Source organism: Petaurus breviceps, unplaced genomic scaffold (assembly GCF_028583685.1).
Source record: "Petaurus breviceps papuanus isolate PSGF00001 unplaced genomic scaffold, PetGlider_PUasm1.0 76, whole genome shotgun sequence".
Lineage (NCBI taxonomy): Eukaryota > Metazoa > Chordata > Mammalia > Diprotodontia > Petauridae > Petaurus > Petaurus breviceps.
The window spans coordinates 7826413-7843946 of record NW_027186473.1 but is presented as its reverse complement, the minus strand read 5'-3'; the positions used below and the strand labels follow the sequence as shown (position 1 = coordinate 7843946).

General features: G+C 36.4%; 1 protein-coding gene across 2 annotated transcripts in view; it reads right to left on the bottom strand.

Annotated features, from left to right (window-relative positions):
- Positions 1–17534, bottom strand: part of ATP10D (ATPase phospholipid transporting 10D (putative)) — a 122482-nt gene that overhangs the window by 64718 nt on the left and 40230 nt on the right. Inside the window, exons 2-3 of one of the 2 annotated variants that reach the window (XM_069105177.1) lie at positions 11207–11534; positions 1899–2093 (exon numbers count right to left, since the gene is read on the bottom strand). In XM_069105177.1, the coding sequence (XP_068961278.1) occupies positions 1899–2093; positions 11207–11496 (485 nt within the window). In that variant the 5' untranslated portion in view covers positions 11497–11534. The remainder of the gene's footprint in view (positions 1–1898; positions 2094–11206; positions 11535–17534) is intronic. The other variant, XM_069105178.1, reaches the window with a different exon arrangement.

Below are 17534 nucleotides of genomic sequence, written 5' to 3'. Positions count from 1 at the left end.
TGTCTAGTAACCACGGATTGTGTGCAAAGGTCTGGAGATGCAAATACTAAAGGGAGGCAGTCCTCCAAGTATTTTACATTCTACTAGGTGGACATAACACAAAATAGGGAGCTGGTCTTGAGGCCACATGTGTCCCTCTAGGTCCTCAAGTGCAGCCCTTTGACTGAATCCAAACTTCCTTAACAAAAAGGATTTGTTCCATGAAGTTTGGATTCAGTCAAAGGGCTGCACTTGGGGATCTAGAGGGCCACATGTGGCCTTAAGGCTGCAGGTTCTCCACCCCTGGTCTAGGGGCAATGAAAAGATTTGTGAATGGAGCTAGTAGCAATGGTAATATTGAGTTCATTATTGTTCCTAGAGCAAGATTAAAGAAGTGAGTGATAGCTTGTCAACTGCCATGATGCTGCCAATGAACTGTAATTGCCTGCTTTCCATTTCTTGCCTAGGGGATATATTTCTAAAAACTTCCCAAAGAGCTTAGGTGCTGATTTCATTCTGACTAGAGATAGGATTACTGCTACTCCTACTAATCAAATGAGATAATAATAATAGCATTATATAGCATTTGGTTTGAAAAGCACCTTATAAGTGCTTTGTTTAATCTTTTTTTAATCCTCTCAACCTGGAGGAAGTACAATTAATATCCCTATTTTATAGATGAAGAAATTGAGGCAGGCAAAGGCTAAGTGACTTGCCTAAGGTCATACAATTTGTAAGTATCTGAGGCCAGATTTGGACTCACATCTTCCTAGCTCCCTTCAAACTACCTTTTATTTACTTCGTATACATTCATATCGTATTCATATTCAACATTCATTATTTCGCCCCATAAAATGTATGTTCCTTGAGGGATTATTTCATTTTTGCCTTTGAATTCTCAGCATTTAACATAGTCCCTAAAATGGAACTTATTATTTTTCTCTTCTTACCTTCTCTTTTTGTTAATATTACTGTCAATTTTCAAGTCACCAACACTCAAAAAAATCAGTCACCAAGCTCTACTTCTTGTATCCATTCCTACTGAAACCACCTTAGACCCTCTGACTTAATTTCCTTTCTGCCAACCTATGTACCACTACCAAATTTATCTCCCCAAAACAGCATTTCCATCATTCCACTTCTCTTCTTAAAAACCTGCAAGACCATACTTCTTACCCTAAAACTCTAGACATTCTAAAATTTGACCTTGAGCTATGGTTGCAATTTTACTTCTCCTCTACCCATTGTTCCCAGCACATGCTATTTTCCAACTTCCATGAAATCTAAAGTGTTTTCTGTCATCAATTTGATCTGAAAGCAATCACTAAATGCTAGTTAAAAAATTTTTTTAAACAATTGCATAGTATATTCTAATATTGGTTTGGGAACTTAGTCTACCTACATGTCCTCCATTTCTCTTTCAGGGACATAAAAAGAAAAAAAATTCAAATTCTGATTTTGAATTCAAGGCTATAACTTAATTGTTTTGGAAAGGCAGATCGCTACTCAAAATATATGAAAATTAATAATGAAGAACTCAAAGGGGAGCACCTCATGGTCTTGATTCTCAAGCAAAAGATGCAAAGGCTTTTAAAGTATATATATAGAGAGAAAACTTCCTCACTTCAGTCAAATGTAACTGCCCTACTTTTCCTCTCCATTCTCGAAATAAATAAGATTTATGAACTATTGACTTCTTGAGAACTGGGATCATTCTTAAGCATTTTTGCATTCTCCACAGCACCCAGGCACAGTGGGCTTACACATAAGGGGAGCATAAATGTTTGCTCAAAAACCCAAAGCAAACCATGGTGGTGTCTATAAAGGAATTTTTAATATTTTATGCATTAAGAGATATTTCATGCAGTGTAAGGGTACTACATAAATATTTAAAACGCACCAACATGCATTTTACTTACCTACTATATACCTTTGTTATTAAGTTGTTGATCTGTTTATCTATTTTATATTTTCGGTAATCTTCCAAGCCATCTTTAATTGCTATGATTGTGAGAACGACCACAAGGGGCAGCATAGTAATTTCTTTTTGGAAAGCTTCTACCAGAGGAACCCAATTGAGAACGACTAAAAAGAGGAAATACAAGTTGGCAGCTCTGGAAAAAACACACACACACATACAAGTAGATATTGTTAACAAGACGCATTAACTGACTTTTCAAAGATCTTATTTTTAATCACAAAACTATAGAGCATTTTCCTATGAGTCTTTTATACCTGGTTTGCAATCTGGTACAGGGAAAAAATGATACTGCGAAAAATCTAACCTTGAAATCCAGGTACCTTCCTCTCCTAGAAATGTTAGTTCTCAGTTTAGTATTGGAATACGATTTAAGATTTGATCATTTAACAAGACCAGCAAAAATAAGTAACAGAAACATCAAAATGAAATGTTAAATGCATGCAGTTGAAGCAGCAAATCTTTTGTTTCATTTTTTTGGCCAGTGATTTTTTTTCACTGCGGAAAATCTTTAGTGAGCAAACTCTCTTTGCCAATGCAAACTGGCACCTACTCCCCCAACTTACAGTCTGAGAGTCACCATATCTCAGAGAGTTGGCCAAAATTTACTCAGAATTAAACACTAAAGATGTTAGCTTATATACACACTCATTTTTATATGAATTTGGCAAGCATGGTCCATAAGATGCTCCTCTTCTTTCTAAATTAAATTCTGGGCCTTGACTCATTATATATATAAGTTCTCTATGATAATTCTTGTGGGCACAGTCAACCTAATTATATGGAAAAGAAACAAAGTAAAGAGCCTCTAAATTCAGTCAATGACCTAATAAAGACAACTGGGGCTTGAGGGTCTTAGGGCCTTATGAACGACAAAGGTGGGGATATTTGTTAAAAAACTAAGCAGGAACATAGAGAGAAAAATGTATACAAGGTCTGGAAGATGAGTGAGAAGTGGGAAGCTTATCACCTAGTATTAGGTGGTCTCCCTTGTTTTTTGTTCTGCAAACCCCATTCAACAACAGGAAAGTGTGTTGTGAACCCCCAGATCAATTTAATATACTACTCATAATATTCTTATAGCTTTATGCATAAACTTTCCACAATGAAAACTTTTGCCCCAAAAGTTAATAATTCAAATTTACTAGAAAAAAAGATTGGCTTGAACTTAACTTGTTCTGTGAATCTCCCTCCCTCCCTCTCTCTTCTTCCTCCAATCTCTTCATCTCTTACTACTGTCTGTGAAACATTCTCAAGTCTCTATAATAAGATGTAAAAGGCTATATTCTACATATAATTATGAAAGCTACATATAAAAAAATTAAAACTAATTATAAATATCTTATGTGAGACATTAGGTAAGAATTAAAAGAATCCAGCAAACTTTATATGCCTATTATTATTTGCAAATAATAACAAACCCGGACAATTATTTATTACATAAGGCGCCATTAAAGTCCTTTTATCATGAAACCACAAGGGATTTGTGAACCACTAAATGACAGCCAAAGAACAAGGCTTATAATCAATGTTGAGAAGTTACTAGCTTTTTTTCTAATCTTGTCCTATACTCTCCCACATTTAGACATTCACATGGATGTCACCCTTGAACACACTTCCTAATCCCTTGCTCTGTCCTTCCCTCCCCCACCAAATCATCACCACATCTATCTGAAAGTCATCTCTTCTTCATGAAACATTTTCCCAGAACATTTTGTTTCCTACCTCCATTTCCCTATTATATTCTACCTTGTATCACATTTGGAAAATATCATGGTAGAATAGATAGTAGTGGATTTGGACACAGGAAGACTGTGATTCAAATTCCACCTACAACTAGATCACTTAACAGGAGAAATTTACTTAAACCTCTCTGAGCCTCAGTTTCTTCAAATGTAAAATGGGGAGCATAATATCTGTAACAAATAATGAATAAGGTTGCTTTGAAGCCTGAGGGAAATAATAGATGTAAAGGATCTTGCAAAATGGAAAGCACTATATACATGTCAGTTATTATTATTATGTGTTGTATTAGACTATAAAGCTCCTTAAGAGGAGGAATTATCATTTCCATGTTCATATCTCTAAGTGCCTCAGTCAGGGTAGGTGTTTAATAAGTATTTTTAATTAAATTCCAGGGAGACATCAATCCCACCTTGCTTATGATCTTATTGTGATAGCTTACACTGATGACTTCCCTTACTCTAGAGAATGTAGTAGGCCAGAGCATAAGGAATCCAGTTACATTTTCTTAGCCTAACAGTTCTTTTAAAGATTAAACGATAGAAAATTCATAAGCTGGAACTATTTTTTGTGGGGCTGGGGGTGGGGAATTACGGGGTAAATGAAGCCAAATAAAAATAAAGCTCTATACTGTCAAATAAAGCTCTGTACTACACCTATTAATTTCTAACAATATTAAGGGTGTTGAAAGAAAGCTTACTTAGAAAAAACAACTGTTTTTCTCTTCCAGAAGATTCATATTACCAAGTTTTCCAATAAAACCTAAATTCTAAACTCCAGAAATAGGGCAAATTAAGTTAGATATTAAGTTAAATTCCAGAACAGCTACAACTTTCAAACTATTTCCCTCTAGAATCTATACTAAAAATATTACCCTATAGGACTATAATTTCTCTCTCCCTTTCAGAAGTACAGCAATACCAGCATATACAATATTGTTATTGTTATTATTATAATTAATCACAACCAGGAAACAAAATTGTGTGCTTCAAGGCTACAGGGTTTGTGAGAGAAAGAAAAGATTACTTTAAGAAGTAACCATAAATGATAACAAGGATATCAGGAATTTAACTGAAATTAATTTAAAAAAATAAATTATCTTTACAGCCAAACTTAATGGCTATCAAGATGAAATGTGCTTTTGGCATACAAAAGGAGATAAGGATGGCACCTTAGACAATGTGTATTTAGATTGTTTCTCATTAATACTTAAAGGAATATATAATAAAAGTCTATCTTTAAATAGTGGAGGGTACTATCAAAATATGTTGGATGAATGAATATGGAAATTGTCATTTAAAGTTTCCATATAATATCTTTATCTACTAAAGTTGGAATCTTTCATATAAAACAATACCTTGTCTCAAACTGAAATCATCATCTTTACAATAACCAATGACAGAGAAGTTGAAACTTAAACATTTGCTTCTAAAATTTTGGAATAAAAAAATATCCTCTCTATCTACTTTGCTGGGCAGTTAGGTGGTGCAATGGATAGAGTACCATGTCTAAAGTTAGGAAGACTCAACTTCCTGAGCTCAAATCTGACCTCAGACATTTCTAGCTGTAGTGACCCTAGGCAAGTCACTTAACCCTGTTTGCCTCAGTTTCCTCATCTGTAAAATAAGCTGGAGAAGGAAATGGCAAATCACTCCAGTATCTTTGCCAAGAAAACTCCAGTTGGGGTCATGAAGAGTTAGACAAAACTAAAAAATAACTGAAAAACAATAGCAACAACTATTTTGTTGGCTAAGTTTAATACTTGGGGGGAAGGTGATGATATTTAGCATCATTATCATTTGACTGGATCTGTGATTTCTTTGGTGAAGAGAATATGACAGAAGTAGGATTTGAGCCCAAGTCTTCCCAACCATGAGGCAGGCTCTCTACTCTATCATGCTGCTTTTCCAATAAAAATTAAATTATTACTACTGTTATTATTATTATTGTTTAAATATTTCAAAAATAAACTTTTTAAGTTACACCAAATGTTACTTATGCTTCAAGTGCAGGCTGGCCTCATTCCTAAAAAAGTAGGTAAGAGGGATCAAATAATGCTTCTCTCTCCAGCTTATTAGCGAAAATGAAATACTCTTTACAAAAAAAAACTGGGATAGTTATTTGTGAAAATAAACAAAAAAGAATAATAATCTGGAAAGGCAGAAGAGAAACCTGACCTGTGGCAAGAAGTCAGAGAATTAAAAGAACATGACATAGGAGAAAAGGTAAAAGAAAGAAAACTAAATATTTAGCTCTTTAGGAAAAATATTTAAGGCTATGGAGGCAGCCAATTGTTGAACTAGTAACAACTGAGAAGTTGGTTTACTGTCTTCCCTGGCCAAGGGACAAGACAAGACCCTCCCAAGACTTGTCCAACCAGATTGAGTACTACTCACTTCTGGTGATTCATATTGACTCAAATGACACTACCATGAGGAGTCCAGAAAACCTTACTAAAGCTTCAGAAGTCTGGAGAAGAAATTTAGGATCTTAAAAGTGCAAGTGGTGCTTTCCTCACTGGTGCCAAATGAAGGAGAGGGCTTTGAGAGATGTCAGATTGGAAAGTAAAATATTCCTTGAGAAGATATGTAAAAAAGGGGGTTGGATTTTTGCACCATGGCTTAAAATAGAGAACAGGCATATTCTTGTGCAGGAATGAGGTGCTTAACCAGGGCTGGTGTTTGCTTGACTTAGACTTATAAATCTAATCAGAAAAGGACTTTAAATAGAGAAGAAAGAAGGAATGCAAAAACTGCCTTTATCTTTCTACTGAGTCTGATTGTATAGAGGTTAGCTATCATGTTAGAAGAAACATCCAGAAATTCACAGGAGAGAAGTTCCAATGACTGTCTTTTTTTTTTTTTTTTTAGGATTAAAGCATGGATAACAAGCAGAGGAAATATAATAATTCCAATTCAAGGAGGTAAAATTGACATCCCTGAAATTTGAGGAATGATACCAATCACTGGATATGACTCTAGAAGTGTAAATCTTATTCAAATCAATGTCTATTTAAACAATGAAATAATAATCATTCAGAGAAACAAATCTTATGGTTATGAGACCTGGAAACTTCCTCTAAGAGTCTTGCAGTCCTTGCCTCATCAGTCATAGCCACTGAAGACCCAGAAAAGAACTTTCATTGTTCTTGTCAGCATGAAATGGTTCAATCTCAGGAACTGATACAGTTCTATTCATGAAAATTACACGAGAGAAGATATAATTACAACCTGCCTTGCCTTGTTGCCACACCTTAAGAACCACTGGGTCTTTACATCTGACTTGTACCTGAATCCTATAGATGTCGTCTCCCTGAATTAGAAGATGAACTTGTCGTAATCAAGGATTCTTTGATTTATCTCTCCAGTGGTTAGCACAATTCTTTACATATAATAAGCACTTGATAAATGATTCTTTTGTTAATTCATAGAATAGGCAAAGAAGGGGGCTGGGAGTGTCTAGAGTAACACTGTATATAAAGAAGATAGAGACTCATAGCAGAAAATCAAGGAACCAGAGTAATAAAGCATGTAAACCGGTATATGTTGCTAAATATGAATGGAGACAGAAAAGGAAGTGATCTTGTCACTGAATGATAATAATATTAATAACAATACCTATCATTTATATAACTGTAAAGTTTGCATAGCATAACAAATATTATCTTATATCCTCACACTGTCCCTGTTTAGGTTATTATCCTCATTTTACAGATGAGGAAGTTGAGAGAGGTTAAGTGACTTGCCAAGGGTCACACATCGATAAAGTGTCTGGGGCAGAATACAAACTCAGGCCTCTCTGATGCTACATCTAGTGCTCTAACCACAAAGCTACCCAGCTTTTTCTAGAAAATGAGCATAATTTCCTCTTGGATATCTAAAACTCATAAACACACAGCTAACTTACAAAAATATGAAGGTACCCTATCCTGTCCAACCTCATTAAAGTATATATCTGTGTCTTCTGATGGAAATCAAGACTAAGAGAATTTGCCCAGGGGCACTCAACTACTAAACTGCTGAGGCAGGATTTGAATTCATGAAATTTGAAGGATACTAATCATTGAATAGGGCATTGGAGGCAAATATCTTATTCAAATCAATAAAGTATGTTTAAATCATGAAGGGATCATCCACAGAAGCAGCTTGAACTCTGTGTCCAACATTTTATGTCAAACTACCCGTGCTGAAGCAGAAATAGATGAAGAACACATACAAAGACACAATATAGGCGTGGCAAGGACTTCAATTATATCAACATCTGTTGGACTACTCTTTCTTCTAAAATGATAGAAGCTAATAATGTTTTGTTTTTGCTTGATGATAACTTTATCCTTTGGGAGACAAAAGAACCAAAGAGGGGAACTTTACCTTCTATCTAACTATCAAGGAAATACTGGCTCTGGGGTGGAAATGCTAGAAACATTCTGGGTAAGTTATCGTTCCATCATCCAATTTGAAATTAAGAGAGAGAAGGCCAGTTATTGTCTAGCACATACCCTAGATTTTGCTAGAACAGATAAAAGGTTCAGAGGAATGATTTTTACTGGCCCCAGACCAATATTACCAGGAGTAATGGAGAGGTTTTAAGAGTGAAATTACACCCACACAATTTTAATAAGGAAAACCAGTAATTGTTTAAAGACACTGGTGTGGATGTAAAGGGAATTCATCAGCAAGTAACAGGGAATGAATAAAAAGTGTGCAATGGTCATATAAGAAGATTGACAAGAGGACTAAAGCTCACAATGAGCTAAGTCTGGTAAGAAAAGTAAAGGACAAAAAAATGGATTTAAAAATCTATTTTGGAGACTAGAGGAGGATCAAAGAAGATAGATGGGACAATAAAATGGTTGCCAGAGAAGGCACAACTCTAGCTTGTTGTCTTGGATAAGGAGAAGATTCTTTGGACTGGAAAGTATAGAACAAAAATGGCTGATATTATGATAAATAAGGAGCTGCCTTTAACAAATTCAATTTTCTGGTCCAGATGAACTGCACTGTAGCATGCTGGAAAAAAAAAAAACTGGCAGATGGCATTGCTAAACCACTCCATCGACTTTTGAAGGATCCTAGAAAATGGTAGGGGTACCACAGAATTGGAGAAGAGCAAATGTGATTCTGGTGCACCAGTGAAGAAGAGAACAGAGTCTAAAAAGTACAGAACTTTAATTCTGGCACAATTCTAGAACATGTTATTACATGGATGGTTAATAGCACCAGGAAAAGGAAGTGAGGATTATGAAATGTCAGCATGGCTTCACCAAGAACAAGTTATGCCAGAATAACTTCATTTCCCTTCTTTTTTTTTTTTTGACATGAGTACCTAGGTGAATAAATCGGAGGATTAAAATAGATAAAGTTTACCTAAATGGTAGCAAAGTATTTGATAACATTTCTGAAATACTTCTTATGAAAAGGGTGGTGAGATATAGGCTAGATCATTTTACACTTGGATTAAAAAAATCAGATTCACAAATACAAGATGGGGGAAGTGTAGCAAACCAGAAGTTATTCTAAAAAAGATCTGAGAGTTCACAAACTGTAAGCCCTTATGTCAACAATGTGATATAGGCCCAAGAAAAATGTTGTAATCTTGGGCTACATTATGAGAGGCATAATATCTAGGAAAAAGGAGAAAATATAGCTGGAGTATTCTGCCTGATCAGGCCATGTTTAGAGTATTGGATCACATTTTAGGAAAGATAAAGGGAAAATTGCATGGTGAAGAGACTCAAGATCATGACATATGAGAAACACTTGGGGTAACCGGATCTCTAACCCAGAAGAGAATATATATAAGAGAGGGGACGTGATAACAGACTTCAAGTATCTACAGGCTTGTCAGCTGGAAAAGGGACTGGATTTATTCCATTTGACTAGAGTATAAGAAACAATAGTTGGGGTGGCTCGGTGGCGCAGTGAGCAATGCGCTGGCCCCAGAGTCAGGAGGACCCGAGTTCGGTTCCGGCCTCAGATGCTTAACACCCCCACACAAAAAACTAGCCATGTAACCTTGGGCAAGTTACTTAACCCCAATTGCCCTCTAAAAGGCAAAAAAAAAAAGTTAAGAAACAATAGTTGGAAGTTTAAAGAACCAAATTTAGGCCTGATATCAGAATGGAAAAAGGAAGTTTCATAAAAAATGAATGGTATTCCAAAGTAGAACGGACTATGAAAGGAAGTAACGTGACAATATTTTTTAAGCAAATGCTGGATGACCACTTTTGTAGCAGGCAGTCAACAAATGTTTATTAGGCACTTAATGGCCACCAAGGTCTCTTCTAGCCCTAAAAATTCCAAGATTCTATGATTCTGACAACATGGTCCTGGAATAGCTTCTGGTGGGGGTGCTGGGACCATACCATGTATAAAGCACTTTGTACTTTGCAAAATCATGTAAAATGGACTATTCTTTATGGCAAGTCTTTTTTGAAAGTTTACATCACGATTCCAAGTATGCTGTACTAGGACTGGGACAGACAAAACAAGCAGTTGCCTAAGGGCACAATAGAAGGTCTATTTTAATATGATTTTTATAAATACACACATTTTTAATGCCCCAAATTCCCCTAGTGCTTAGCTATTTGTTTTGTGATCAGTCAGGCTGCCTGAGTTGGGAAAAAAGCTCAGATCCTCTCACAGACATACACATATGTACATGTATATGTACATACATTTATGTATGTATGTAAACATGCCCCTCCTGGATCACTACCTTGTTGGGACTTGCAAAGGTCAATGAAACTATGAGCTATGAGGACAGGTCATAGTGGAGAGGTCTGACAAAAGGTGATCCACGGAAGAAGGGAATGGCAAATGACTCTGGTATCTTTGTCAATAAAACCCCACAAAATTAAAACGCTAAAAGATACAACTTGGAAGGTGAGCCCCTCAGGTTGGAAGATATCTAATGTGTTAGGGGAGGACAGAAGGGCCTGGCACGCTGTGGTTCACAGAGTCATAAAGAGTCAGACATAACTAAACGACTGAACAACTGTGTATACATGTATATGCCTATGTAAGCATCCATATGTATATACATACAGATATACATATATCTATTTGGGTCAAAGATCTGAAGGTCAATGAGATAAACAAGGGAGAGAAAGTGAAGAAAGAATCAGCTACTGATTATGAATCATCAGGGCAGGAACTAGCCAAGAAGGGACATTCATTATTCATGTAACGCAGGTGATTGTTGGGAAAGAATAATGTTTCCTCTTGAAATCCCCAAGACAATAAAGGAACACAGAAGGAGGGAAGCACAGTTATTATACAAGTATGCTTCCCCATAACCTCTGTCAGACCAGGATAGTCTATATGACCATAGATATCAGATGATAATCTGAATGCAAGAGATGCACCACAAAGACCTCAATAGAACTGATGATGAAGCTGATTTGATTAGAATCAATTAAACAGAAGATTTAAAAATTTCATAAATCCCATAAACTGGAGAGAATGGAAATTCTGAGATTCTTCGACCATGAGTAAGAAATAATACCTATGAAACTGCTCAAACAAGTTCCTTGGCACAAAATTCAGGAGGGTATACTTTGTTGTCCGTATTCGATTATTCATGTATGTTCCACAGGTTTTCTCATACTCCTCTTTGAAGCACTGTGCGCGTGGAATCACCACTCGATGTTTTCCTGCCAGTTTAGGTGTTGGAGGGGGCTTCTTCCCACACACGAGCAAGGAGGAATAGTTGTAAAACCTCTCGCCGTCACTCCTGCCTGCACCAGAGATCAGTCGTGGCCAGTGATATCTGGCCCACTGAAGAGGGTCTGTCATGTCTGAAGTGCCCGGAAGTCCAGCTTGTATCAGCGAATCTAGCCAAACAAAAAGGATTTTGTAAGAAAATAGAAAGTCCACAAAGGCAGTGTAACAGAAAGCCCTAGCCTCTGGCCCTGTCTTTTTCATCAAACCTTTTTGAAACAACAGTAATGGATCCAAATATTCAACAAATAGGTTGTCATTCTAAGTAACACAGGGAATGTTCTGTGTCTTCTTTTGAATTCTTTCTCAGAAGAAGAACCTGAACCGACCAGAAATCTCAATTCCAATGATGCTTCTGCTTTCAGTTTTTTTCTAAATTTAAAATACATACATATATATGTACATACATACATACAAACATACATACATAATGAGATCTTGTCTCTTAGATGCCATGGAATTTGAAATAGCAACATAATGCTTTGTGTGTAATGTTTTCTGATCAACAAAATGACCCTGGGATGGAGATGCTATTATTATTCCCATTTTACAGATGAGGAAACTGAGGCTGAGAGTTTTTAAGTGAATGCCCAAAGGTCATACAGCTATTAAGAATCTGAGTCAGGATTCAAACTCAGGTCTAATTCCATTGCTCAATCCACTAACGTACCTATCTGCCTCAGGAAACTGAATCATTTCCTCTTGGAAATTTAAAAATCAAATACTGATGATTAACTTCTCCAGCATCAGAAAGAACCATAATCTGTCTAATCCCATTAAAATTATTTTTGTCTTTAAACCCCAGGCTACATTTATAAAAAGGTATTCCATTGTCATTAGATGTGTATGACTTATCCAAGATATTTAATTTAAACATCTCTTGCTTAATAAAAGATTTTATAGAAAAAAAAAATCAAGAAAACCCCAAATACCTCATATGAAGTAAGAAGTCAGATTCAAAATAAAAGAAAGCCTAATGCAAATTTGAGGTGGGGAATACAAGAATCATAAAAATACAAGATATAAGGGTGGCTAGGTGGGGCAGTGAATAGAGCACCAGCCCTGAAGTAAGGAGGACCTGAGTTAAAATCCGGCCTCAGACACTTAACACACTTACTAGCCATGTGACTTTGGAAAAGTCACTTAACCCCAATTGCCCTCCAAAAAAAATTACAAGATATGAATAAATAAATAAGATAAATATATATATATATACATATATATATAAAATACAAGAATCGTAAAAAACTGTATGTGACAGAATGATACAGGTAAAAAGGGAATTGAGATCTTGGGTTGACCTCTGACCTCTGAAACTTACTCACTGTATGACAATGGGCACATCATTGTATCTCCAAGAGAAGCACTTTCCTTACACATAGGTGGTCTTGGATGTATGCTCTGATGATTTCATGTATCAGAATACTGAACCAAATAATGGTTATCACCATTTAAAAAGAACCCTTATGTATTTAGGTTTCCATGTGGCTTATGGAATTAGATATACTCTGTGCAATATTATGCTATAATATAAAGCCTATCCATGTCTGTGTTATATAGGTATATGCATACATAAATATTATAGACCTGTTACTTCATATATATATCACTTGAGATATGTGATATATACTATTCTATATATAACTTTCTGTTGTTGTTGTTCAGTCACATCCAACTCTTCCTGACCCCATTTAGGGTTTTCTTGGCAAAGATACCACAGAGATTTGCCATTTCCTTCTTCAGCTCATTTTACAGATGAGGAAATTGAGGCAAATGAGGCTAAGTGACTTGCCCAAGGTCACATAGCTAGTAAGTGTCTGAGGCTAGATTTGAACTCAGGAAAAAGAGTTTTCCTAACTCCAGGGCTGGCACTGTATCTACTGTATCACCTAGCTTCCACATATGGATATGACCACAGATATAAATTTGAAGGTACACATTCATATAAGACTAGAAGTAGAAGAGAACATCCTGATATCTAGGAGGTTAGAACTACCCACAATTTAGAAATGACATAAGCATTTTTACTCTAGGCCCCAAAATCTTTTTAGGATTTAGGTAAAAGCAATATAGCTAAGATACTAATAACTTTTCAAGAATAAGGAAAAAAAAAAGAAATGTTAAAACTTTTTCATCTATTTTAATAAATACTAGCACAATATTACACCAAAGGTTATGCTTTACAGGAGATTTTAACAGTCTAGTTTTTAAACATTCCTAGAAACCATTAAAAACTTTTTTTTAAATTATAATTCGGTTACAATTAAAAATTGGTTGTTAGATTAGGAAAACTAGAGGGATGGAGATGAAAAATTTTATTCAGTCTGTACAATTTCTAAAATATCATTCATTGTAGGATATGTGAGGCCTAAAGTCAATAAGGGTTTATTTGTGTTATGTATCTTATTATTTTTTTTCTTTTAAAGCAATTGGGGTTAAGTAACTTGCTCAAGATTACACGGCCAGTTATTTCTGGGTGTGGTGCTAAGTATCTGAGCCCAGATTCGATCCCCAGGTCATCCCAACACTGGAGCCGGTGCTCTTACTCGCTGAGCCACCTGGCCACCCCGATGTATCTTATTATATACAAAAACACTGTGTTATGCACTTGCCTAGAAAGGAAAAGGGATTAGGCAAAGTTTCTCTCTTAAAGAACCATAGGGCATATTAAAAGATAATACAACTGACAGAACAAATATTTAAGAACAAACTGAATCTAAAAATTATCTTGCTCTGCTTGTTGTTTCTGACATGGCCTCTCACAGACTCCACTGAGCACCTCAGGCTGGGATTTTGAGAATCACTTAAAAATACTAGGAAGCAATTAAAAGTCTGAGTTTGGGTCTTCTGGTCTACTCAATCACCACACACACACACACACACACACACACACACACACACACACACATTTTCCCCTATAGAGAAACTACGTTTGACCATTTCATTGCCAGAAATAAAATCTTTTATAGCTTCCTTGTCTGCCTGAGACACCTTTATTTTGCTAATACTTACAATTTTTCTCCTGATACTTTTGTTGGAGGGCTTCAGGGTGTGGTATAGAGCTAACGAACGCTTGGATATATAATTCAATTTATTGCCAACCTCAGCCACTCATTAGTGCTGGATATTCTCATGCCTTTTTTTACTAAGGAGCTGCAAATTGTCCAGAGTTAAACAGTCACTAGCACAGTTAATTAACATCTAGATCTCCTACTGTTCCTTCCTTTTTTTTTTCTTTTCAGATCTCTCTCCTGTCCTTGAAAAATCCTTTTTAGTTTGAGAGAACTGGCTCATTCTGGGCAGCCAAGTGCTATATATTTGGGAGAGAGAAAAAGCAGGTAAAAGAGGTCTAAAAGTGATTACTTATATTTGGAATTTCTTTTCAATTTTCAAGTTTGATACCTAATGAATACCCTGCATCCAGACAATGAAGCAAACACCTACCTGTCTGGCTCACTGAATGGGGGGATATTCCTACAAGACACATACTGCAGACATAAGAACCCTGTATCTGCAGCTAAAGCAAAGGAGGAGGGTAACTGACAAAAGGCATGATGGGTCAACACAGAATTGAGGAGAAATAGCAGAAGGAGATAGAACTCTCTTTCACTGGAGTCAGGATTAAACAACTTGCCCACTCTCATAATCTAACTGGTTTGCCTCAGCAAGAACAATGTCTACACAGAAATAATTAGAGAAATTTCTGTTGGCAACAGTGCTTTCTATTTCAAAACAATGTTAGTAATGGTAATAGAGTACAGGAGAGGAAGCAGGGCAGAGTTTCCTTTATTTTTTTTTCCAGATATGAATAGGACAGGATGCATATGTGTCTTAGACAAATACTGCAAATGAACAATTAACTGGACCCAGAAACTGAATAAAAGGGAGAGAATAATTAGATTGCATCTAGGAAATTGTGCAGCCCTTTGAATGACCCTGAGCTTTGCTTTGAAACAAAATCACCATCAGACACACACGTGTGTACATACAAACATACAGAAACCAACACTAATGTTGTTTCAATGATAATAGGTATAAATCACATTATTAGTACAATCTCAGGGGAATCAACAGAGTGAGTTACTGGGATGTCAATAGAGAACCACAGAGTAGGTGTAAATCAACTAATTCACATTACCAATGGAGAGCTGTATGGATAAGATGTCATACAAGATATTTAAAGAGATGTCTAACTAGAAAAAAGGGAGGTGGGCTGGTCACGTACCAAGAGAGAACACATGGGGAATCCATATGAAAGAGATAAGAGAAGGCACCTGGCACATCATGGGGGACTTAATGGGGAAATGAAAGTTGTTCAGAGCGAGGAGTGGATGAGTTGCAATCTGTACCATATGAATGAAATAGTATAGCTGAGGAGCAGAGAAAAAAAATATATGCGTAGAGAAAGAAGGGAAGAAATATGCAAATAAATATAGTATGCTTCAAAGGGTAGTAAAGTGGCACAGTGGATAGAGGTCCAGTCCTGGAATTCAGGAAGGCTCATCTTCCTGTGTTCAAATCTGGCCCCGATACTTCATAGCCATGTGACTCTGGGCAAGTCATTTAACCCTGTTTGCTTTAGTTCCTCATATGCAAAATGAGGTGGAGAAGGAAATGACAAACCATTCCAGTATCTTTTGTCAAGAAAAGCCCAAATGGGGTCCTGAGAAGTTGGACACATCAGCAACAAAAGTTTCAAAGACCTCACCAGACCATTTTAATGAGGTGCTTTTTAATACTGTTTTACAATTCTACCTTTTTGCCTTTTCCTTCCATCTACTTTACATGCATTGAGGACATGGTTAGATTATTCTCAGTATGTGTGCCTCTGTGTCTATCTTCCAAGACAGGGCTTTTTAGTATATGGTCTTGGAGTAGCTTTTTCTGCTCACCACCATTTGGCAAAATTAATGGACCCTGACTCAGTTCATCTACATATCATTTCTGGAGTACATACTATTCGTTGCAAACCTTTGCTTCCATATAAACATGGTGCTAATTTATATATTATTTATTTCCTAATAAGGTAATGAGGACATGATACATTAAAATAAGACTGGCGATTATTGTGCTATTTAGTCATTTTCATTCATGTCCGACCCTGTGATGCCTTTTGGTGTTTTCTTGGCAATACACCGGAGTTGTCTGCCATTTCCTTTTCCAGCTCAATTTACAGATGAGGAAACTGAGGCAAAAGGTTAAGTGACTTGACCAGGGTTAAACAACTTAAGTGTCTAAGAATAGATTTGAACTTGGGTCTTCCCAACTCCAGGTCTGCTGCTCTATCCACTGTGCCACCTAGCTGTCCATGATTATGGTAGGTGTGATTTAATAAATAGAATGAAAAATCTGAAAAGCAGGTAAATGATCACTTAATGTGTACACATACACAAAGCTTGATGAAATATACCTTAGTCAAAAGTGCTCAAGAAGGAAAAAGTATTCAGAAATCCAAAGCTATTAAATTTGCATCTGGATTAGTGTCCATCTCCTGCATCACAGATACATTCCTCCTTATTTTGGAAAGGTGTCATCAACACTTTTGGGGCCTCTTTAGCTTTAGTTGATGCACTGATACCTTGGATATTCTAATACAAAAGTTATTCCTATTACCTACCCTTGATTTTTCCTGTTGCTTCTAAGTTCATTCCCTTTTTATTCTGATTTGAACAGTTATAGCCTAAAGCTATGTAATATAGTCTATAAACCATAATTTAACAGTGCTACATAACCAAGACCCTTAAGTTAACCTACTGTGGTGGCAAGCACCCTAGAGTCCCTAGGGTGGCTGCTCACACAGGTTCTTGGATCTGCTTTGTTAAAGGAAAGCAACTCAAAATGGGTTAACAAGCTTACTTTAATAGTCAGACATATATCGTTTACCTTGTTCAGGGGAAAAAGTTCAGCACCCTGAACTTCAAAGTATACAGGCAGAATTATCAAGACAGAAACAGATCAAGTAGACAGATTTCCAACCATTACATCCACACCAAATCAACATCTGGCTTTCAACATCTGGGTTTTTCAAAGCCGGGGGGCTCTGGACAATGGCTTCTCAGAATCCATATCAAATCACAGAACACTTCTCAAAGTGAGCCCCAAAACAAAGCTAC